The sequence below is a fragment of the Xenopus tropicalis genome, chromosome 3 (genome assembly GCF_000004195.4).
Source record: "Xenopus tropicalis strain Nigerian chromosome 3, UCB_Xtro_10.0, whole genome shotgun sequence".
Classification (NCBI taxonomy): Eukaryota; Metazoa; Chordata; class Amphibia; order Anura; family Pipidae; genus Xenopus; species Xenopus tropicalis.
The window spans coordinates 122,767,552-122,793,538 of record NC_030679.2 but is presented as its reverse complement, the minus strand read 5'-3'; the positions used below and the strand labels follow the sequence as shown (position 1 = coordinate 122,793,538).

The following is a 25,987-nucleotide window of genomic DNA, read 5'->3' as shown; positions in this document are numbered from 1 at the left end:
GGAGCCAAGCCATAGTTCAGAGCAGCTGGGGGAGCACAATTTTGACATCCTTTATGTACTGTAACATTATTTTATTTAACAAAATCCATCCAAACCACCTTTGCTCCATAAGGAAGCAGAACAAAAATCTGACTAAGACTTTCCAGTCAGTGTAGGGAAATCCATCATGACTCCAGATTCCTAATTTCTCTATATTTTCCCCAAAGGACTGTACATAGATGAGAACACAAACATCCTTTCAGTGCAGTTTATCTTTTATATTAAGATGAAAGTTTGTGGTTTTGTCGATTTATTTTGTGTTATATGTTTAGAACAGTATGACCAAACACAACCAGACTTCTTAGGGACCATCCTCTCATCCAGAAGGAGGAGGTCAACATCTGCATTTTGTTCACTAAAGATTAGTGATGAGCAAAAATGTTGTGCGACAAAAAAAATTGTCGCCCGCGACTATTCTTTTGTCGCGCGGCTATTGTTTCGTCGCACGCCTATTATTTCGTCGCCCGTGGCTATTATTCCTTTGCGCGGCTATTCTTTTTTGACGCCGGCGACAATTTTTGGACGTGCTGCGAATTTTTCCGTGGCAAATTTTTTCATCCATTTCGCAAAACAATACGCCAATGGCGAAATGCAGAAATTCGCCGCGAATCCATGCCTGGCGAAACATTTCGCCCATCACTACTAAAGATCTGTCTTCCCACCTACAAAGGCCCACCAACCTATCTGGCTTAAATATTTCAGCATTCTATTGAGCAAAGGTGGCCATTAATCAATTCAGTATACTGATCTAGCAGCTTATCAGCCCTTGTATGGGGGCCTCCAACGGTTTTCATACATAGGCAGAAAATTAGCCAGAAGTCGATCGGAGAGGTTTGATTTTCCATCGGGTCGAGGACCACATCAGCTCATTGTAGATGAGTGGATCTTATAACGTATAACTTCAGTCTCCTATCTGTTTATTTGCACCACATTATTGCCCTCTAGTTGCCCCCAAGCCCAGCAGTGTTGGGTACACTCCTACCTTTATGACAAAATATATTGGGGCATTCCATAGTAATGGAGCACTACTAAGGAGAGCAAATATTTTGCATTGCTTTTTAAATTAAAATTATATATTCTATTGATCTAAAAATATTATATCAAACTTCCAGGGCAACGCTGGGGACAATAAATGAATAATATATTCATCTCACATTTTTCTTGCTAAAGGACATTCTGGTAATTATTGCCAGAAGTTGTAACATGACTTTACTGAGACGCTGCTCTGTGCGGTGCTTTCTCTGTACTTGGAAATTAGAGCAGAGGAAAGTCAGCTATTCGTGAGGTCTTCTCAATGACCTGACCTGGACCTAGTTCTCTTACTCACTCCGACTATTAGATTGACTTCAGTTTGGTTTTTAACATTCCCAGCTGGTATTATAAACTTACCAACACTTTAGTGTAATTTATTTTAGGCACTTCAGTTATCATGACCCAGTTCACATATTTTGCTCAGAAATTAACCCAAGGGACCTTTCTCCAGTTCTGTAAAGCAGAAACATGGGAATTCTATACAAGTAACCTCATTCTAACACTGTGTCTGACTGTCCCTAGCCATATCTTTATTTCCCATCTACAGAGCTTAGCTGCTTAGGATCTGTCAACATTCTATAAAACAGTATGCCGTAAGATGTCTTGAGCAAGTTGTCCTTTGTATGAAGTCCAGATGCACATCACCAAGCTGCTCCGTTAAATGAGCAACATATGAGTGCTTTAAATATATACTTCCGACACTGTACATCAATCAGGGACTTTGATAATCCACAAACATGTAATCCTAACCACTTCAATGCAGGCCTACAATGAATTCCCTTGCAAGGCGGGCCAAGCTTGCCTCGCAGTAAAATAGTTAATCCATTTACTTTCCGGTGTTAAAGAAAAAGCAGCTCTGAAAAATGTAGACATTAACACTTCCTCCTGTGTGGTAGTGTACAGTAAAGGACATAAAGGGAAACGTATATGAAATATTAGCTAGTTAACTCAATTACTAATTTAATGCAGATCTATTGCTGTCATTCAGCACATCTGTGTGGCCATATGTACACAGAAAAGAAATCTAGGAAAGGGAATGATACTGCCGTCTGAGCCAAAGAGGACATTAGCCAGTGCTCCAATCTGGGAACATTATCAGATGCTACTCTATGAAATAATTTTACATGCAGCTTGATATTTTTTCTTGTTTTTCCCCTAAATGTGACTTTTTTATAATGGCTGAACCAGAAATGCCATCTAACACCATGTTATTAGGGTAGTAATAATCCAGGTTAGGTCTGGAGACAGGGTTGGCACCTTTCCATTGTCGGAAGCCCAAGAGGGGGGCAGGGGGGGTGATGTGATGTGGCAACTCTTAAGGCGGCTCTAAAGGCGGGGTTATGAAGTGTTGACTCTAAAGGCAACTCTAAAGGTGACCATACACACTTTTCCCGATATCCCCACCTACGGAATTAGAATGGCGAATATAGGTGCCTGTCGGTTCAGAGGCCGAGCTGATGCGGTTTCCTGATCCGACGAAAAATCACACCTGGCTGATAGTGCCCATACAGGGGCCGATAAGCTGCCGAAATGGTCTATGGAACCGATATTGGCAGCTAGAGTCGGCTTGTGTATGGCCACCTTAAAAGAGTCCTGGCCAGTTTCCCTAATTTGAAAAACCGGCAGGGAGTTTTGACCAGGACAGCCCTCATACAAAACCGGGCAGGTGGCAACCCTATCTGGAGGCCTAATTTCATGTTACTATTTAGTCAATTAGGTTTTACAGTCCAGGACTTGATAATTATCACCCTAATGACATGGGGTTAGTTGACATCTCTGGTTCAGCCATTTTAAAGGGGTCACATTTAAGCGTAAAAACAACATCAACGAGCAACTGAGCAGAGTTTTTCAGACTTCTTTGGTCCAAGTATTCCTTTCCAATGGTATCCAATACCCATTCCCAAGTTTCTCACTACTGGACTGTCTGCCATCCACTCTTTTGGGCCTCTTTAGGGTGCAGTTCCCCAGTTAGGAAACTCTTTCTTACAGAATCCACATCTTTAACTGGATATAAACTGTATGTTTCTATATAGAAATTACATGAAAAAAATGTTTCCAGGCAATTTAAGTCTATTATATAAAGTGCCTTTCAAGCTTGCAGTGTTCCATTTGTTGAAGCCAATAAAGAGGTCACAAATACTCCTACATTTATTTTTATTTTTCTTCAGGTATTCTAAATCTTCTGAATGAGCCAATAATATTCATATTTAACCGTTCTTGGCTGTAATTACTAGGCTTTGTGAAAATAATTCATACATATTATAAACGATTTTTCCTCCAGCAAGTGCAACTAATGGTTGGTTTTAGGAAGAGGTGAAGAGAGAGGCCTAACATTTGGCACCCCTCAGTGATTAAGCCTTTCCTTCTCTTTTAAAAACAAACATTTTATTGGTTGCTATGGGTTACTGCTCCTGGGCAAACTTGGTGCCTTTTATTACATACATCTTATGCTACACACCTTAGTAACAGCAGTATTGGAACTGGACAACAGACAGTTCATCTATTTAGTCCGCTTGGTTGTATTAAATGCTTTCCCAGCTGCTCTTGAGTTCCTTTACTGTGTCTCATATATTATGGTAGAAGGCTTTCCCATGGATGTTGGATTGATGTAGGACAGTTTTAAAGAAGTAATCAGGAACAGGGAGGGTTTCTATAAATAATGTGCACATAAAAATAATAATGTGGCATAAAAGAGCAAGTCTGCACATGGTTAAAGAAGAATAGATGAGATGGGAAGAAGATTAGGCAGGTTTGGAAATCCTACAAATTTAGGAGGTTTTACCACTGGGAACACAATCCTGGGAAAGTTTTGCCTGTGTTTTGAAAAACATTCAGAAAAACCTTTCTGTAAAACTGTTCTGAAATGATGGGACGTCTATTTGTGGTTTCAGATTTGAATAATTAGTCTGTACTGCATTCTACCCTTCTCAGTGACACGATTCTTTGCTTTCCTGGGTCAGTAGGATTTAAACAGGGTGAAATGAGGTGAAACTCAGGAAAAAAGTGAGCGGGAAACATAAAGGGGCTGATTTACTAATCCACAAATCTGAATGGGAAAAATTCGGATTGGAAATGAACATTTTGCGACTTGTTAGTATTTTTTGCGACTTTTTCGTTGCCATTACGACTTGCGCGAATTGTTGCGACTTTTTCGTAGCCGTTAAGATTTGTTCGTATATTGTCGCAACTTTTTCGTATTGAGCGCTCATAAACTGCGGGCAAAACTTTGCATGATTTTGGAAGCCTCCCATAGGACTCAATGGCACTCTGCGGCTCCAACCTGGCCCAAGGAAAGTCTCCCATGGGGCTCAATGGCACTCTGCAGCTCCAACCCGGCCCAAGGAAAGTCTCCCATAGGGCTCAATGGCACTCTGCAGCTCCAACCTGTCCCAAGGAAAGTCTCCCATAGGGCTCAATGGCACTCTGCAGCTCCAACCTGGCCCAAGGAAAGTCTCCCATAGGGCTCAATGGCACTCTGCAGCTCCAACCCGGCCCAAGGAAAGTCTCCCATAGGGCTCAATGGCACTCTGCAGCTCCAACCCGGCCCAAGGAAAGTCTCCCATAGGGCTCAATGGCACTCTGCAGCTCCAACCTGGCCCAAGGAAAGCCTCCCATAGGGCTCAATGGCACTCTGCAGCTCCAACCCGGCCCAAGGAAAGCCTCCCATAGGGCTCAATGGCACTCTGCAGCTCCAACCCGGCCCAAGGAAAGTCTCCCATAGGGCTCAATGGCACTCTGCAGCTCCAACCTGGCCCAAGGAAAGTCTCCCATAGGGCTCAATGGCACTCTGCAGCTCCAACCCGGCCCAAGGAAAGTCACGATACTGAAGCTTGAATGAATCCGAAACTTTCGTACTCGGCGCGATGGCTACGAAAAAGTTGCGAAATTCTCGCAAGTCGTAATGCTACGAAAAAGTCGCGACAATTTAAGAAAAAGTCGTAACGGCTACGAAAAAGTCGCGACAATTTACGAAAAAAACGCAAAATACCGATCATTATGTAAAAAACGCATTCGGACGCTTTTCGGACGTTCGTGTATTAGTAAATGTGCCCCAAAGGGTGTAAGTGGCTAGCATAGTATTGAGCATGCCTTACCTTATATTTATCAACATTAAATCTCATCAACACCAGTTCAGCAACATCCCTGCAGGGCTGACACATCTTGGATGAGTGCATTATTGCCACATGGTTTGGGGGATTTTCAGTTAAGCCATATGCCTCTTTTGACACCCTAATACATTTCAACAATGAAATGCAAGTAAAACAACCAAATACTGATTTTCTGGTTTTTACCTTTACAACTTTTTTGTAAGTGTTTTGTTGAACCAATGCCTGCTTGCTTTTTTGTAACATACATTACATGACATATCATTATGGTCTCTATTTCCCAAGTGTTTTATAACTTAAACATTTGTAATGTGTTTAGATTATAAGCTCTTCTGGGCAGGGCTCTCTTTACCTCTTGCATTGGTTTTGAATGTTTTGTTGTATATGTATGTTTTTCTTTGAATGTATATACCCACTTATGATAAAAATAATAATTAGGTTGTTAAAGATCACTAGATTCAATTTAGCACACATTCTGGTTTGGTTCTCCGCATTTTGCCATTGGCGAATAGTTTAGCGAAATGTTAGCAAAAATTTGACACGAAAAATTAGACGCGCATGAAAAAAATTTCTGTAGTTTTGCTAATCTTCCAGCTTATCGGGACAGATTCACTCATCACTATTAGGTGATAGCATGTTGCCATAGTGGGGGGCAAGCTGATTGTGTAATAAATGGCCTTGGTTCGAAAGACAACTCATTGGTTATTCTCATAAGGGGAGATTTATTAAGACATGAACGCTCCGAGCATATTTTTGTCGATTTTTCCGTGCTTGCGTGACTTTTTCGTACCCTTGCGAGAAAAATTCGGAAAGGTTCTGCCGCTGTTTACAATCGTTCAGTATGAAAATTTCGTGACTTCCGGATCGCCAATACGATATTATCGTGACTAATATGATTTTTTTCGTAAGCAATTACGTGATATTTGCGATCTTCAGAAATTATTGTATCCAATCCGAATTTTTCCCATTCGGTATTCGAACTCGTGTTTTAATGAATGGGCCCCATAGTCTGTGCAAAGAGATACCAAAAGCCTCTGCTAGCATAGAGGCTGCAATCTGGTATATGCTTAAATAAATAATAATGACTTTACAGTCATTTACTTGCAGCATTTTTAGAAAGATACATGTCCTTCTCTAGATGTAAAATTACACAGTGTTATCCTTGTAGATAAAGATATTTTAATCGATAGGAGTGTCTTTTGCTTTACTGCTGCTATTAATGATGGTAACAAACATGGAGGCAAACCTCTGTCAGTCTGTAGAGATGATTGGTAGACATAGAGGTAGATGAGAGACCCTATTTCTGCATAACAAAGGCAAATTCAAATATTTGCACACAAATTTATTCTCATAGTAAATGTAAGTGATGTGTTTCTAGGAAAATGATCCTTGTAAAAAATTCCTGATAGGAAATGAACTGAGGGCACTGAGGCAAGCTTGCATATGTAACAAATAAGTGCCCCACTGCTGAACAGAGCTGATCTATAAAACCATTTTATTCTCTTACCGGAAGAAGGTAATCTATGTTGAAACTTCCAGGCAGTCGGGAAGAACAGCGGGACACTACAGCCTTCAAAGTCAAACAGAAAGAAGTCAAATGTGCAAAGAACCAAAGATGAGCTTCTTATCTGGGCAAGTTTAAGTTGAGTGGATTGTACAGTTGGGGTTGGGAAGCTCCACCAATTGAAAAGTTACATACTGCAAAATAAATAAATACAAGGAGGAAGAGCGAAAGAAAACAACTTTGAAAGCCAGAAAAAAATGCTGAGTGAATGGAAGGTTCTGATGGGTGTGGCTAAGTAAATGAATTCAAGAACACTTGCTTTGGACAGATGGTTATCTTTAAAAGTACTGTAAAATAAGGATACAAATTCCATAAATATTTTCAAGCAGTTTAAAGGAGGTTTATAAGGAACATGTTTTAGTAGAGTTCTGCAAATGTCTCTTCAAAGTGTCCCCTATGTAGAAAAGGTATCTGACTAAGCGTCCTGTTTACTGTTTTGTGGGATTTCATATACTGGACACAATATTACACAGATTTCTGAGGGACATTAAGTGCTGTAAGATGCACAGAAAGGGCCCTAGGATTAATATAGATCTAAATAGGGTTGCAAATATAGAAACATATTTTACACTCCAAACTCGTAAACTCGTAAGTATACAAGCCCATATGGCCGTAAGTGTTTCATACTTGGCCATAGGCAGTAAGGATCCTTGAATACACACACAGGTTTTAAAAGCACTAATCCCACCTACCATAAAAGCTACCAATCAAAACCTCAATATATCAATGATGATATAACAAGAAGATGAGCCATCATTGATGGCATTGGTTTTGATTGGTCGTTTCTATGGTAGGTGGGATCAGTGCTTTTAAAACCTGTGTCTGTATTTAAGGATTTTGGGATGAAACACTTAAGGCAATATACTTGTGGGGTTTGTATATTTCTATAGGGAATTCTTGAACTCTTGGCTCATTGTGTATGTTTTTTGCAGGTTTGTTATCTGCATTTTTTACTAAATTTGCTGAAAAGGTGTGTTTTGCACAAAAAAGATCAATCATGTTGATACCATTCTAGATCCACAGACAGGGTGGCTATACGGGCCACAAAAAAGCACATTTATTAAGTAACATGGAGGCATTTTGCCTTGTGCTGTTACCCAGTGCAACCAATAAGCTTTGATTGGACTGGTGTTGTTTTGAATTCTGAAAACAAATATTATTATGAGTTACAGAATTGACCAAACCTTTCCCATGGATATTTAAAGGCCCCTCATGCCTCCATTTTCCCATTGTACTGTCTAAGGGCCATGTGTAATCAGTTGCTTTGTTTTCTCTACATACTGTAACAGTGTTGGTGATTCATGTAGCATTTTTGTAAGACTGTACAGCACTGCGTACCCTTGTGGCGCTTTATAAATAAAGTTATACATACATACATATATGTAACCCTGTGTAATAGCCCTGTAAAAGCTGCCATTGTTTTTTAAATTATTTTGCCTTGCTTATCTCTATCCATGGCACTGCTATTTTGTCATAATCCATGAAAAGATGCCAGAAGGCCCATCAAACCAAGGGCAAAGTCTGATGCATTTTGGGGGACATGACTAGTAAGACAAGGCTGTAATGAAAATCTTCCTAGTGGGAAACTATTTCCCCTATGCCTGATAGAAAAACACAACAACTATATGAATTTCTATTTATTGCCTATTAATGAACACAATTCTAAAAGAAAATTTGAGCAAAAATGATAGGACTTTGACTCAAGAAATCCTGGGTTAAGTTCCAGTGCAATTCTCCTTGTCCCTTACACACCCCAACTAAAGCCTTACTGTGTCCTAACCATTGTGTGGGTGGTGCTGCTAGCAATTAGTAGTTCTTTATAGGAAAAGGATGCTAAACTATAGCATGTGAGCTTTGCATGTGTGTGTGTTGCGTGACATACTGTAAGCTCCACTGGTGTAGGGGCCGATGTGAATGATAAACGCTCTCTGTAAAGCTCCACATAACAAATGTCAGCACTGTAAGAATAACGGATAACAAGTATAATCCATAATATTATTAATATACAGTATATTTAAACAAAATCAGCTTGGTTGCCATCACTTCCATTGTAGAATTGATTCCTCGCCGGAATTTACTGTCTTTTCTTCCATTTGCTCTGGCAGCGGGAGCAGGAGATCTGCTCAGTCAGCAGTTTGCAGCTGACAATATTTATGGCAATTCATTAAATCCACATGATGCATTTCAGCTAAACTTGGCCAGCAGAGCTGGAATAAACAGTGTACTGTTGAGGAAACAGAGGCCTGGGATTCATTGTCTAGCTGTGGTTCTGTGTCCTTAAAGGTTCTAATCTGTAAGGTCAGGCCGAGAGGGTGCTCTAGGTAAAGGGAAAACAAGGATATTGTTTTTATATGCAACTCTTTTGGTTTGGGTAAAGACCAAACATTTTAAGTACATGACGACAGATAGCAGTTGATATTGTACTTTTTTTCACCATTCTAGAATATGTTTTTTAGCAATGATTTAATCAAACAGGCAAGTCAGCAGGCCTGCGGTTCCCAATATTATGGCAGAGATCATCAAAGTGACTCCATGCGTGCTTACATGAATGATTTGATAGACATTTGGGAATATAGGAAGTTTTCTCATAAAATAGTAGCAATTTTAGCAACTGTGTTGGCTCCTTGAGTTGTGTTTTTATCAGCCAGACTTCTCAGTTTGTTGTTGGAAACTAGTCTTTAACATTCTGTGTAAGGGAATGGGATGAAAGTTCTCCCTGAGCCATATGTGCAGGCATATCTCCCATCCCATAAACCATTCTAAAATAAACAATATGCATGTATACCTCACATTACAGAGCAATATTTGCTATATATTGTAATAATGTCTATGATATCAGGTTAGTCAGATCTGCAGAGCAAAGACAAGAGATCCTCTGCACTCACCCATTATCAATATACATAGGGCATGAAGACATTCTGTGCATTAAGCTACCAAGAAATGCCCTCCTCTCCCCCAAAACAGGGATTGTTTGTCCATATATTGCAATATATTCAAGCTGACCAAGTACGTCAGTCACCCCTTGTCTGGCCAGTAATACACTAACTTTCATTTAGTTAAGTGATCCCCAACATTTTGCTCCCCAATTCCTTGGATGTTGTTCCCAGTGGCCTCAAAGCAGGTGCTTGTTTTTGAATTCTTGGCTTGGAGGCAACTTTTGGAGGCATAAAAACCAGATGAACTGCCAAACAGAGCCTCCTGCAGGCTGCCAGTCCACGTAGGGGATACTAAATAGCCAATAACAACGCTCATTTGTCACCCCCAGGAACATGTTTTATGCTTGTGTTGCTCCCCAAGTCTTTCTATATTTGAATGTGGCTCATGGGTAAAAAAAGTTTGTGGACCCCTGATCGGTTAATTAAGAATTCATTATATATTTTACACAGGACGAAGTTTTACCTGCAACTTCATTGCTTTCCAAGGTTAAGGGCCCTATCACACGGAGATGGGTGACTAATCTCCTCCAAATGCAATGTCGAGCCATGTGTCAAGAGACACATATGTTTTGCCAGAGGGAAGGCATTTGGAGAAGATTACTTGCCCGCGATAGAGGAGATTTGTTATGGGTGACTAATCTCCTTGTGTCTGAGCCCCCACTGGGATCACCTGACTGTAGCAGGAAAGGATAGGAGCTACAACATGGAGCCCCTGTATAAACTATAGCAAAAACGGGAAGTTGTGCTCAGCACTACATTGTTAACCATTAAAACCATATGCAATGAGGTTGTGACCGCAAAATTCATATAATCAAAGACAAGAGATTCTATGCACTCACCCATTATCAATATAAATAGGACATTATGGCGTTTTGTGCATTAAGCTACTATAATTGCCCTCGCCCTAAACAGGGATTGTCTGTCCATATACAGCAATATATTCACTGGCCAACTATGTCTAAGTGATCTGCAGAGCACAAATAATCCCTAGAAATAAACATAATGCACTCTTAGGAGCAGATTTATCAAATTTAGAAATATAGAAATCAGCCCACCACAGTACAATTCATTCATTCCTCTGGGGTTTTAAAGGGCAAATTTATCAATGGGTAAATGTTCAATATTTGATAAGTATGATTCTAAAACTCTCTAATAGAGAGCTGTGGATTTTTACTGTGGTGAGCATTGTCACATTGCTCCTTAGAGACCTAGAACTCCACCAAAAATGCATTTATAACTTCATTACCATAACAAACATTAATTGGAAATGAAGGAGGCTTCACTTGTTATGTATAATTTAATTTTTCTGTAAAAAACTATTCCCACAGAGATATGGGTGGATCCGAATAAGTACTCAGTTATGTAGTCTTAATTTTATGTGCATCAGATGCGCTGGTCCCAACATTTGTGCAACATTTGCGTAAATATTGTTCCCAGCCATTCCCACTTACAGCATGTAACACTGAGGGGTTGTATACTTGCTCATCCTCCTCCTCTTCTGCACTGAAATGTTATTGGCTTGAAGTGGAGATCAAGAAAAATGTTTAAGTTACAACCTATTCCTGTATGGAAGATATAAAACTGTTTACATCTATTTTGCCTGTCACTAAAATTACAATATCATGGACGATACTTCAAATGGGGAGACTTATTTTTATCTGGCTCAAGTTGGGGGTCAAAACCACTTTTGTAGATTCAAATGAGGATTCTACTAATTTTAGGAATTCTGTAATTGCGTTCTCATAAATAAATAAATAGTCCTAGATGGTTTCTTCAAGTATACACATTTTGGTGAGAAGATCCAGTATTCTATATTCACAGACTGGTGGAACGGCTGCTCTTGTGCCTTGTTCAATACTTTTTCTACCATCAATTATTTCCAGTGCCACAGGAAAGTTGACCTATGTGATATTTCTATCAATGCTATGCATTGCCACCATACCGTAGGGCAACGAATACTACAGAATGCGTGATATTTTCCATACAAACATTGTCAATGGTGGTAACTGGTTAAAGCACTTTGATACCATAACAGTACCATGAGAGACAATTTTTGATAAAAAAAGGTTTCCAGTGCAAAAATCTATAACACTCCAAAAATTCTTCATTCATATATCACCTAAAACATACCAGCCCCGCACTACTTGGCCTTACGCGTTTCATGCCCCTTTGGCACTTAATCATAGGCATAGACTATCTATGTTATACATTGGTGTGAGTTTGCAGTGGTTCCCTTTGATACTGGGGCCTTCGTTTGCACCCCTTTGTTTATACTTTGGAGCAAAAATATCCCTCAGCAATTCTTTCGTTTTGTACTAAAAACGTTTCCAGGACTTAATATTCTGTAAGTAACTATTATATTACTATGATGTTGGAGGTTTACGAGTGAACATATGTAGAGGCAGAATTTGGCATGTTGCATTTACATTTATTAATCATCAAGTAACTTTAAATAAATTCAGACGGCCAGATGTGGGCAAGACATTATTTCTCAAGCCATTCCTGTATATTATGTTATGAATTCAACAGGAGCCCTAAAGGACTATCAACAGTTCAGTTCCTGGAACCTCATGAAAACAAGATAACAAGATAAAAGTGTGCTTGTTAATACATACCTTCATTTAGGTAACCTAACCTTTAGGTGCCTGTGGAACTAAGAAACCGTGGTAATAGGAACAATGTGGAGAGGCTCACTGAATTAACATGGTGCTCCTAGGCGATAGCTGTGTTGCATGACTATAAAACTGTAATCATTCAACGTCTGGACAATATTTGAGTTACAGTATACTAACATACAATTTTGTGAATGTGTTTCCCCCAGATCTGGCAGCGTTCTCCACCACTGGAGTGAAATCTTTTACTTTGTTGAACATCTGGCTCAGAGATTCATTGGGTGTGTATACGGCTGTAATCAGCATTATATTGGGTTTAGGAAGGGTGTGAGAGAAGAGATGGAATATAGGGATTTATTTTATTGGCAAGTAGGGATGAACAGGCATGGGACCCAGTTAGAAAGCTACAGTGCTTGATGGTGGCAATGAAAGTGGTCTTACCATACTGATCATTTTTTTACTTGAGTGAGAACTTCCATATTATTTGACTCAGATTAGGTAGTCTGTGTCAGTTATACCAAGAATCACCCTTAATATGGAATATTTGGAACACATTGAATGTCCCTTATTTGTTGGTGTAACTAGATGTGCATCAGCCCCAGCATAGTCCCACAACAAAAATCCCACAAGTTTTTTAATTCCATCCCTTTTATGTGCCAATTTCCTTCAACCTCTAGTTGCAGAGCTTGATATGGGCTCATAGTAACATAATAGATGAGGTTGTAGAAGAAATGTGTCCATCAAGTTCAACCTTTTTGTCCTGCCTAACTATTAGTTGATCCAAAGGAAGCAGAAAAAAACTTATTGGGAAGCCTCTCCAATTCACCTCAGTTGGGAAAACCTCCTTTCGTATCCTAAAATAGAACCTCCTTTCTTCTTATTTGAATGGATGCCCATGTGTCTGCTGGAATAATGTGTAAGAGTATCAGAGCATTTATTGTATGGTCCCCTTGTATATTTAGACATCGTTATCATACACCCTTTAGCATCTCTTTTCCTGTATAAACAGACCAAACTTGACCACCCTATTCTCATTACCGAGGCCTTTGATTTCCCTTTAGACTCTCTTAATTTCATCAATACCCCTTTTAAGCACTGAAGGCCGAAACTGCATTGGATATTCTAGATGTGCCATTATGTCCAGATCCCCCTGGAAGGATGCTATATAGATAGAATTAATGGGTTGTCCTGGTTTTGTGCCATGGGTTTTTGTAGCAAATATTGATACATTGATTACAATGCAATGCCATAAGTCATTAATTAATAAATTGAATAAATATAGATCAAAGCACAGACATAAAGCTTGAAACTACATGAGAATTGGTTTTATATTGACACTGTTACACAATTAAAATACTTTATTTTTTTCATTTCAGTCCACAGCTTAGAATGTCTTTTATTGTCTTTTCAACAAGAGGATCCACATTAATGAGGTTGACAGAGGACAGGTAATTAGGTGATTTTGAAAGTAATTTGCAGGGGTTTTCTGTCATGTGATAACCTCGCCCCAGCCAGTATTTCTGTCGGACTGACAAATGGCTGACCATAGAGCAATTGTGTGAATATACATAGCCACACATCCCTTCCCCTACTATGATTAAACATTCTTAGAAGTAACTCAGACTTACCTTCTACAACCATCTCATTTGGCCCATCGCATCAGACTGACTCTTTGTACTCCCCCTGTTTTCTAAATACAGGTATGGGACCCATTATTCAGAATGCTCGGGACCAAGGGTATTCCAGATAATAATTCCAGAATAATATTCCAGATAATTTCCATAATTTGGGTCTCCATACCTTAAGTATACTAAAAAATCAATAAAATGTTAATTAAACCCAACATCATTCTTTTGTGTCCAAAAATGATTATTTATATCTTAGTTGGGATCAATTACAAGGTGCTGTTTTATTACTACAGAGAAAAAGAAAATTAGTTTTAAAATTCTGAATTATTTAATTAAAATGGGGTCTATGGGCAACGGGCTTTCCGTAATTTGGAGCTTTCTGGCTAACAGGTTTCCGGATAAGGGATCCCATACCTGTAGAAAGGAAAAACCTAATTAATAAATATAATATTCTGTTATACACAAATAAATTATAGGCAGGTATCCCATCATCTGAATACATTCAGCCAAATGATCATGGTGATTACAGCTGCCATATTACTTCCTATCTAGGTATCAGGGAGGTAGATAATGTAGGCAGAGGATCACTGTAGTCGTTGAATGAGAAACAGTAGATGGCTGTGTCCCAGAGGCAAAAAGAAAATAGAATTTAATTAGAAAAAGACTCACGGATCAGATGCAGAAGAGCAGTACTGGCACTTTAATTAAGAATAATGGGCCTGGGATATACATGCAGCTTATGCAGCTAATAGAAAAAGAAGAGCTTACACAGGCAAAATATATTATTTATTACCTTTTTTTCTTCCATATACTCACTGCTTTTATGCAACACTTATTTAAAATAAAAATAATGTCCTGCCACAAGTATGAGGAATCCAAGCTGAAGTTGGGCCCTACAAGGAGGTTTGCCCAGTGGCAGAAACTCTGTTACTCAACAGGCTGAGATGAACATGGGAAAACAGAAGATGCTGAGAGTTATTATATGTAGGAGTTATGATTTAGAGATGTCAGGACAAATCTAGAGAGATCCAACTTAAAGCCCTGCTCAGACATACCTTATCTGGCCAAATCCTCCAGTCATCCTATTACTAACAATGTAATAACAATATACACATGAGTATTGTTTTTAGTCTTACATCTTGTTATTCCCATGGCAGAGAGCAGATCAGACAGGGTCTAGAGGAGCTTCGCAAAGTCCTTCCCGGAGGAGACACTTACATGCATGAGGGCATCGAGAGGGTAAGTAACTGCTAAACTGCAAAAAAAACAAAAACTAAAACCTTAGTACATTGTTATAGATACAGCATGAAATATTTATTTTTGTTATTATATATCCTTATACAGTAGAACTCCGATTTTATGTTTCCCAGGGGGGCGGTGCAAAACAGAGTAAATTCCAGGAAATATAAAATCCAGGGGGGAACAAAATGCTGCTTGTGTGTATGAGCCTGTGAAAAAAATGGTGTCAATTCTGGGAAAATGCAAAATCCGGGTAAATAAAATCGGGGTTCTACTATATCTGTCTCTCCAGCTTGGTACTAGAACAACTACTATCAGCTTTAAGATTTTGCCGATAGAACAAGAAAAACAAATGTCTGATTGGTTGCTAGGGGTTCTGCAAAGGCATAAACCATTACCTATATTAGTAATTGATGGCTAGTGACCATATGTGAGAAAATGTATGATTTCCGCCTGTCCCTTTTCTCCTCCATTGTGGAATTTAAATAATTTTATATCATTACACGTCAAACACAGAAAAAATAATCATCAGATGTAATGCCTATAATATAACCTATATTACTGGGCTCATTTACAACTGCATTATTTCACACATTGGTACCTTCATTAAAGGTACTTGCATCCAAAGTCGCTACTTGCATTACTCTTCTAATACAGCCTGCATCTGACCCTAACCTGCCCATTCCTAGCTTGAAACCAGCTGGCCGAGCATGCCAGCCCTTGTTATATACCCACCCTTGTTATATACCCACCCTTGTCATATACCCACCCTTGTTATATACCCACCCTTGTTATATACCCACCCTTGTTATATACCCACCCCTCTCTGGGATCAATGGCGGGGAAGGGGCAGGCATGAGTATACAAATAAGCAATGGCCATCAGAAGGAGGTGGACAGAGTCCGCTGACATTAGTGGGGTGCAATACTACATCCCGCCTCTTCTTGAAGTGTGTCTATTGTGGGTAAAAAAAACCCACAGGGAATTGCTTCCAAAATTGCACTTTTCAAATTGCATTTGTAATCATAAATGAAAATAAAATAACCTTTAATTGGAATTATATTTAAACAGTGCTTCATTTCATTTACGACTCTCACCACAGCAGCCAGTAAAGTCAGAACAAAATCATAATGCTACTTAGTAGATAAGGGCCGTGCAGCCACATTAATGTGGTTTGCCTGCCTTTACTGGGAAGGTTTAGTATTTCATTTTGGAAGCAGTTCAAAGTGCAGACACTACTGAATGGATGGCTCTGGTATTGCTGTGCTTCTGTGGGGTTGGTTGCATTGCACATGATCCCTTACGGCAGAGAAAATCATCAGGTTCTTCTCAAGAACAAAAAGCCACTCAGCCACACTGACCAATGGCCCGCCGCTGTGTATAATTGTGTATAATTGTCAGCTAAACCTCAGAGCCATCTAATAACAACATCATTCCACATCAGGCCAAATACCCACTAATAATAATGCATTTATTTCTCACTCTCTTTTTCATTTTAGGCAAGTGAACAGATTTATCATGAAAGTATCAAAGGTAAAGTAGTCTGACAAGTTGTCCTTTTTACATTATAAGTAGCAACATGATAGCCATAGCTGCAATATGGAAGGGGTGTGTAATTATATTGCAGGTTGGTAAGACCTCATATATATTGATGTATAGTCCTGTGTGGGTCTAAAAATAGGAAAAAGGGGTTTAAATGAGTAAAACTTGCTATATATTTGGGCAACCCAAACCACTGCAGGAAGCGGTATTGATGCATCTGGCACACATGGTTTGTGTGTATCAGGTGATCAGTAAGAGCTGGCACATCTATATCTCTCTTCATTTCATATGCTTAACATAAATTTGTGCAGCGAATGTCCAGTATTAGACACAACTGTTGCAGCCCTGTGCCTCTTTCACTGCTACGCCCATCCAATCAAAATGAACAATGTAGCTACAGCTATACAGGGTAATAGCCTCCAATTTCCCAGCAAATTTGCAACAGTGGACAAACCATCTATTGTGTATATGCTGAATAATATAATTTATTACACAATCAAACAGAACAGCCATGATGCCATGAGTTACCATCTATGCTTATTAGTATCTCACATGACATACTGACACTTGGGTATTATGCAAAATAATTGCTTGGACTTATATGGGAGTTCCATGACCTGCCCCCTTGTGCATTATATATATAGTATATAATGATTTGGTATATTATTCCCTTTATTTATTAGAGGTGCCGAGTTGCTTCCTCTGCTTGAAATGCAATGGGGTTTTTTGCCTGCCTCTCTAGTATGCCATTAGAACAGGGTGCCCTCCTTTGCACTTTAAATTTAGCCACACTTGTTGTGCACTGATGTGCAATTGTGAAACCTCCTAGGAGACAGCACAAATAGTTGCACCAGATCCATATACAGAGCTCCCAGCAAAGCTGCAGAGAGAAGGGGCACGAGGGATGCTGCCAGCACTGCACACTGCACCCTTTTCCAGAATTTAACCTGGTTCAGGGTGCAAAAACAGCTCTAGAAGGACTGCATGGCACTCCAATGGCATTTTGTGCACTTAATGCTCCTGCTTTTGACCTTTGCTCATGGACTCTAAGGTGTTGAAGGTAATTGTTCTGGAATGTACATAAAGGTGAAGGTGTTAAATTATAGCAGGTAAAAATGTACCTACTTGTTTAATCATTTGCATTTGATGTGCCGCTGCACAATGCAAAGAATATGATCATGATTTAGAATGGAAAATTAAAACAGAAAAACATCTGTCACAAATATTTTCCTCAGCTGCTGCAATATGTTTAACTCTGCTGCCGTGCACTTTAAACAATGTGTCTATGACATACTTAATTGGGACCATAAAGGGAGATCTGCAAGAACTTAACATTCGCTAAATAGTTATTGCGTCAAAATCCTTGGAGCAATTACTAGAACTTTGCTTAGCACATTAATCCGAACTCATATATTCAATACAAATTTTGTTTCCTGACATGGTTTGGGCATTGATAACACTAAATAATACATGTTGTTTAGACAAAGTAAGTTATGTTTAACATAATAATTGCATTTGCTTATGTGCATGGGCAGAGGATTGTCTGGTGCAACCCTGTAATAGATATCTGTGATGGACATAGTATGGCTTTGTATCTGGATATTATCCGTAGTGTTTCATCTCTAGATAGATAAACAAGGGTTGGTTTTTAGTCCATCGCAAGCCTAAAAATATCTGTTTGTATATATAATACTTCTTCAAAGTTATCCAACATGTGGTTCTGCAAGGTCCAGCAATTGTTTAGAAAGGAAGATGACGTTGCACTTTCAAGGCTATCCTCTAGTTGGTTATACCAGCTTATTTAAAGGCCATGGAATGGTATCTGCATACAAGTATCTAGATCTTATTTGTTCTGCTTGCAGTGCTAGCTCCTGCCCAATAATAAAAAAATCTGAAATGAGAGTGGAATGATGATGGGGTTGGACCGGGACCTCAGAGTGCACTTGATATTGCAAGGGAGAAGCAGACTGAGAGCATAGCTCAGGTATCAGCCAAGAAGGAGGTAGAAACAGCCAAGAATTTACTGGAGTAACTTCTGCCAAGAAGCAAGAAAATACTCAGAAACCCCAACCAGCTCTCTGCTTAAACTAAAATTCATTTTATTAGCGCAAACAAACAATGCTGCACATATCTACGTTACCAAGAGATTTAGATTGCAAGCTCTGGCATCTTGGTTGCCAATAAAACCAGCTGTAGGTCAAGAAATCCCAGCTGCAACAGCTGAAATGTCACAGTGGTTAGTGAAGGTGTTGGGTTAGAGGAATGATGAGAGCCAATTAGGTACCTGTCAGAGACCTGCTTGCTGCATCGGGACACAAATACATATGCATTAGAAATAGCAAACATTTAGTAATCAAATGCAGGATATAGATGTCACAGCCAATTATATATCCCCAGGGTTGGACCTGCCAATTATTTAATCAGATTGCCCATGCATATAAACACAAACAAATAAAGATGTATAACTATGAAGATGTGTAACTATGAAGGCAGCATAGCAGCAGTGTGAAGAATAACCTCTAGGATGGATTGTATGTGTTGCCCTGGGCCAAACCAATATTTAAAGCGGGCCTATGTTCTACCTGGCACAAGTAGCTGTTCCATTCACAGACACAAGATCTGCACTGATCTTGGGAGAAATGACACCTGGCCAGGGATTTCTTTGGCATGGAATCCTAGTTACAGTATGTGCTAATTAACCACAGATGCCATTGCTGGGTTTTTATTACTAGAATACATTATTCATACCGAGCAAAGCATATGCTGCATTTTGTGTGGGCGTAATATATGCCCAGGAATAGAGGGGCAGAGGAATCAGTATTTTATATTTAAAGTCGCTGTTCATGAATATTACATTGTTGTAGGTTGTATTTTAAAGGTACTTGTCCTCCAGCAATGGCCTGAGCCTGTTAGAGGGTTTTCTATGTTAGGCATGCCCTTTTATAGAGGTCAGTGGTGCCAGGTGGGTTCCCAAATTTTGAAAGGGAGGAAATTACAGGATTCATTCACTTTGGATGCCACTTCCTGGAGTAGGTGAGTGGTGCTGAAGGCCCTGAGCATTTAATACCAACCTTTAGGTTAAAGGGTGAGCACTGATGTCACTTGGGGGTGGGGAAATGGGCATGCTAGGCAGGGGAATAGGTGGATGGGGCGGAGTATTGGCAAGAGGCGCAGGGAAATCAGCAGGACAGAGGCTGGCCTCTATATAAAAGGGGTTGATCTGCCTTGAATAAAGTCAAGGAAGAGAGGAATTATAGGTAGGGATGCTGCACTTAGAAATTTACTGGCAGATATATTCCTAGTAAATTTGTAATACCGGCACCGTCCCTAGCTGGCAACTTGGCAGCTAAGCCAGTCAAACACCAGCTGGGTTGTAGCTATCAGGCACAGGACAAGTAAGGGGAAACTTAGTAGTTTGACCTGAGCAGTAGAGGAATCCCATCTTGGTTTAATTAGGAATTAGGGTGACATCTCCTAGTCAGCTTGAGCTCTGTAACCATACAAAGACATGAGTGTCCAGGCCAAGTCTATAGGCTGTGGAACTCAGTCTATTCAGTCTATTCAGTCTATTAGATACAGTATCATTTCAGTGCTCAGTCAGTCAGTTCAGTGCTTTGACCAATGCCTGAGTATAAGAACCAGATGATGCTTTTCTCTGCAGGTTACAGGACAGCAAGTGTTATCATTGCCCTGACTGATGGCGAGCTGCATGAGGATCTCTTCTACTATGCGGAACGGGAGGTACCAGCAGCTTTCTTCTTTCCACGCTTACAATTTGCTATGTAGGACAGGAATTTTATTGACCAACAAAAATATAAATTAGAACTGAGTGAGTAAGCTAGTAATAATAATCATTTTCTGTATCCCTTTTCAAGCCTCTTTGTCTTTCAGGCCAACAGGTCCCGTGAGTTGGGAGCCCAGGTTTACTGTGTAGGTGTTAAAGATTTCAATGAGACGCAGGTATGTATTTATATATTATATCATTAAAACTGTGAATTCTGATTAGCAACGTGGCCTCTTTTCTGTGTGCTCCATTTACTTTTCCCGCAGAAGCTTTAAGTTTTCACTTTCAGCTTCAGTTCTGAAAGATGAAGATACTGTATGTGTGCCTTTAAACTTGAGCCTTGTGCTTGTAAAAAATAGTGTTTATTAAGGCCAAGTTCTGATGTTGCCATAAATATTTGAGTCTTATTCCCATCTTTGATAACGCTCCAAAGGCTCCAACCCTTTCTTGTTAACAGCAGTTCAGCTAAAGCAGGGGATTCTGGGTAGAAGCAAGTGATCCAAAGTTTGTTTCCCATCAGCTGAATAAATGTTTGTTTTAAAGACTCCGATAATGCTTCTTTTGATTCCAAAAGATATGACTTGAGCTTTATTGCTGCCATTGGAGACTGTTTATAATTATGGGAACACTTTGAATATATTTGTGCCTGTATGTTACCCAACCACTTAGTCTGTAAGCTCTATGGGGCAGGGACCTCCTTCCTACTGTGTCTCATACCACATGGCACTTATTCCCTTGTGCATATATATATTGTATTTATTTATTTATTATAACACTTGTCCTCCCTGTGTGTAATTCTGTATATTGTAAGATTGTACAGTGCTGCGTACCCTTGTGGCGCTTTATAAATAAAGTTATACATACATACATACATATATTAAAAAAAAGACATACCCCTTAAAGTCTACAGACTACAAACGTATTCACTTAAATCACCATCGCTTTCTTTCTTTTTCTGTCCTTGCTACCCGGGCCCATAGCTGGCACGAATCGCTGATAGCAAAGATCACGTCTTCCCAGTGAATGGAGGCTTTGAAGCCCTACAAGATATCATTGGCTCCGTGAGTATTTTGCTTCTTATAACAATGCCGGCTTTCTTGTTATTCTGATGATGAAAAGCTTTGGGGAAGGTTTGTTCTAGTATTTGTTTTGCATGGCTTAATGATTTCCATTATAGTTAGGGCATTATCAGTGGGGCTTAACTCCACCAAAGAAAAGCAACTTCACTTTAATACTGAAGTTATTGGAAAAGCATTAAAAAATATTGTTTCACTGACATGGGCATGTGGGGGCTACACTTATACCAAGCAGCGGCTGCCGTACACCTGCATCATTGGCTCCAGTTAAAAGCTTTGAGAAAGGGTTCAGTTAGTCCAGATGTCTTTCATTTCTCTTTATTCTGGCGTTCTGGATATGAGGCCGACAACCATGTCAGAACTGCTGGGCAAGAGTCAAAGTAGTTCAAAGAACTCTACAGACAGGAAGAGAAGAAGGAGAGGTTGGAAGCATTAGGGGTGATTAATATTTTCGAACACCAAGGACTATATATATTAATCACACTAATCCCACCTTCATCTAGAGCTGTGGTCCCCAAACTGTGGGGCTTGCCCCCCATAAAGGTGTTGGAGCTTTGCTTGGGTAGAATGTTGAGTCGAGTATAATGTGTATTTGCTGCCCTAGATACTCCTGGAAGCCAATCTTGGAGGACAGTTAGAGCAAGATTTGGCATTTCTATGATGTCCTAGATATCCTTGGAACTATCGCTAACATAGTTTTCCCCAGTTTGTAACCTTTTAATGAGCTAAAGGGGGCCCTTAGAAGGGGCACCTAAATCAAACAAGCTCAATAATTACCGAGAGTGATTAGTGTTTACCTAATGAAGTGTCAAGTAGGACAAATGATTTCCCTCTCTGAGTAATGAGCACTTCGTGCACAGACAGCACAGAGGTAGAGAAAGAAGCTATTTTATATAGGTAGGGAAAACAGGAGGCTTTCCTTCTCATCTGAAACTCCAGAGCCAAGTGGGTTAGGGTAGGTGCTGGGGGGGTATATGTAAAACAGAGTACATGTTAGTAGTTTCAAATAAAGCAAGAGGAACCATGTTTTATATTATTTATTTTAACATGTCTACTTTCTCCCCACAAGATTACATAAGCAGAAAATGCAAAAATATTGTGACTGCTTGCTGCTTGGTGAGCAAATTCCTGTAGGGATTCATAGGGTTAACTAGTCCCTATGGCTTTAAACCCTGCAGCTTCCTGGTTTGTGCTGTTACTGGGCAAAGACCCATGTATCAGTTTTGAGTTTCATATGTGTGATTATTGGTTAATAGGGAGACCACTCCCCTGGGACACAGATATAGTGTTTAGCAGTGGGGTGGGTCTGTCTCTTTGGCTGCCTGTGTTCTCAGGGGAAGGAGCCTGGAGGCAGAAGAACTAGGCCCCCAGTAAAGCCATGTGCCCCAGTGTGTAGTCACCCACTCTGGTGAAGTCGGGGACAGGGACCCCGTGAATGAGGAGCAGCTAGATAGCAAGTTTGTGGAGCACTTTCTAGGAAAGTGAGATAGTGAGGGAAGAGAGCACGAGCAGTTTGGCTCAGAGGAAAGTAGCTGTGGGAGTCCCTTCCAGACAGGCACTGTTGCCTTAGTGTAGGGCCACGGTTTAGACCTAGGAGGCAGGTAGTTTGAACCCTGATCCAAAGTTGCCGTGGGGCCTGAGGAGAGTGGTAGCCAGCTGGCTGTTTCAGAGAGTGGGCAACTGAACCGGTGGCACTGATCCTGCCCGGGCTCAAGGGGAGTTGGGGGGAGCGGGTGTGCACCCTCTCTGTGCTGTCCTCAGAGACTGCTATGCTAACTGATGTGTGAGTATATTGCATAACCCTGCAAATTGCTTGTTGCTGAAAATAAACCAGTTCTACTGTTCAACTGCAAGAACCTTCTGGCGTCCATTTGTTATTCTGCACTGCACACAGCTACAGTGGGTTGTAGTTGCACTACACCATAGCTCCGTTTGGTTACTTCCATATAGCGAAGGCCCATCCTGAAGGACTGAGTCGCGTGTACCCCCTGCTCTAGGCCTATCTAGTCGTGCTGTTGGCTTGGTTACAGCCAAGAAAGGGTTACATTCCCATGCAGATCCTGGCACGCCAATGGCATGTCAATAGCTAGGGCTTTTTATAAAGGAAAGGCAGGTCTCAGCACATTTCACTCTGGGAGGAGAGAAGGTGCAGCCCATAAAGTGAATTTTTACTTTCACTGTCGGATTAAATCAGCTCTGTGCTGCCGTGTTCTGGCTCTTCCCAAACATATGGCTAGAAAATGATTGTAATTAGCAAAAGCCTGCATCCTGAGTGCAACTATGGTTCTATGAAACACAGCGGTACAGGGGGGAGCATAATTCTACCTCATCATTTTGGGATTATGTAATAAAAGACACCAAGTTTGCCCAGGTGCAACCGATCAGCAGGCAGCATTTACTGGCCACCTGTTTAAAATAAAACATCTTATTGGCTGCTATAGGTTACTGCACCTGGGCAAACTTAGTGCCTTTTATTACATAACCCCAATGTGCCTTTTATTACCTATAGAGGTTGGTGCTTTAAAAAAATTCTGCCACAAGCAATACGGAAGCTTCCACATGCAAATGTTCCGATAAATAAGGGGTTGTTAATGAAGTGCAGGGCTTTTAATTAACATTTTGTATAATGTAGGCAATGATATTCTGAGACAATTTGCAGTTCGTTTTCATTTTTTTTATTATTTTTGGTTTTCACTTATTAAGCATTTTATTCAGCAGCTTTCAAGTCTGAAATTTCAGGAGTTATCTGGTTGCTAGGGTCTACCTTCAATTTTTTTGCACCCTCTCCTGCACTTTTCTGTATTACAACAGCCCTCTGCAATCCAAAGTTCACCTCAGACTTGCACCTGGAATTGTAGTAAATGGAATGTTCTATGCACACAAAAACGCTATGCTTAACGGTATTAGCCTAAAGGTGGTTATGTTTAATGGAGACTCTATTATTCATTTATTCAGCAGAGGGGAAGTTTGAGAGGAAGAGGGGTCTTATCAATTGGGGCCCCAAATTAAAAATAAATGTAAAATTATTACATAGAGAAGGCAGATCCTATAGATGTCCAGCAACTACAACTTGATTGCTAACAATAACATTTATTACCCCCATATGTAATAAAGGGTGCTAGGTTTGCTCAGGAGCAATAACCTATAGCAACCAAGAGTGAATAAGGGTGGGGTGCTGGATCTAGTTATCTGCACTGCATTACAGCTTTGACCTTGTGCCCACAATGAGTTAATGGTTAAACTATGATGGCTGGGAGTAGGCTGCATGTTAGTGCAATGTATGGGATATTGGCTAAAGAACAGGCATTTAACTGCTCAGGGGGTTACCCCTGATCTATACCTATCCTATAAAGATAGCTATTTATATAAATTTACAACAGATGATCTAAAATATTAACTGTTTTTTGCTGACAATGCAAAGATCTGCAGGGATAGTTATTCATGTCAGTGAGGATAAAACAATTATAGACGACTCTGAAATCACATTCTGACACCCAAAAGTGCAAAATAATACACTCAAATCTATGTATTAGTAACCCATGTTAGAGTTATGAGTTTAGCTAAAGATAATAGGGGACTTGGTTGATCCTTTATGAAAACATAAAAGGAGAAAGGTATTTCCTGTGACTCAATGTAAGGTTTCATTTATTATGGGGCTACAGTGGGCAATGGGTTCCCTGTATGGGCACTAAGACCAGATCTGTAGGAATAACAGAAATACTGTGCAGACCTACAAGGTTAGCCACATCTAGCACACACTCCCGGTGCTGCCCAACTGGTTACTGCACTTCTGTGCCTTCTGAGATATAGCCTGCCATGACTTGATGTGCTGGAAAAAGGCTGAATTGCGCACATCCTATAACAAACATATACTGCAAAATAATATTCACCCTGTTACTCTGTTATTATGTAATACACAGATCCTTAAGATGTCCTGCATTGAAATTCTAGCTGCAGAGCCTTCCAGCATATGTGCAGGAGGTAAGTCAATTAATAAAAAAACTGCATTGAAAGCTTGTTGACAGCAGTTCTCATAATTTTTATGGATAAACTTCATGCTCGCATCTTTCCTGGCACCCCTCAGCCTGCCTGCTTTCTTTCAGTTAGTGGTCTGAAATCCCTTTACTTTGTTTGGGTTATGATAGCCCACCTTGCGTTTGGACCACTGCTACTTGTGGCTGCAGTGAAATCTTTACTACTAACTCCTGATAGGGTTCATTTTATTTGACTAAGAAGTGGAATTCATACAATTTCAGAAAAGTTAATGATTATAGTTATACTTGTCTTGTCTTCGAGGGTATAAGAGCAATAATTGATCAGGCAGACAAGACCTACTGGTTCTGCTGAATTTGTTGGTATACAGGGGCTCAAGGAGTAAACTAATAGTGTTCAAGGTTTGGACCTATCTGGTCACACACACACATGTGTT

At 40.0% G+C, this 25,987-nt stretch overlaps 1 protein-coding gene across 1 annotated transcript in view; it reads left to right on the top strand.

The window, feature by feature from the left end:
• Positions 1-25,987, top strand: part of antxr1 (ANTXR cell adhesion molecule 1) — a 92,281-nt gene that overhangs the window by 12,129 nt on the left and 54,165 nt on the right. Inside the window, exons 2-9 of the mRNA XM_002935307.5 lie at positions 12,499-12,570; positions 13,666-13,737; positions 15,075-15,156; positions 16,656-16,689; positions 20,360-20,439; positions 20,590-20,658; positions 21,463-21,543; positions 25,479-25,539. Of these exons, the coding sequence (XP_002935353.2) occupies positions 12,499-12,570; positions 13,666-13,737; positions 15,075-15,156; positions 16,656-16,689; positions 20,360-20,439; positions 20,590-20,658; positions 21,463-21,543; positions 25,479-25,539 (551 nt within the window). The remainder of the gene's footprint in view (positions 1-12,498; positions 12,571-13,665; positions 13,738-15,074; positions 15,157-16,655; positions 16,690-20,359; positions 20,440-20,589; positions 20,659-21,462; positions 21,544-25,478; positions 25,540-25,987) is intronic.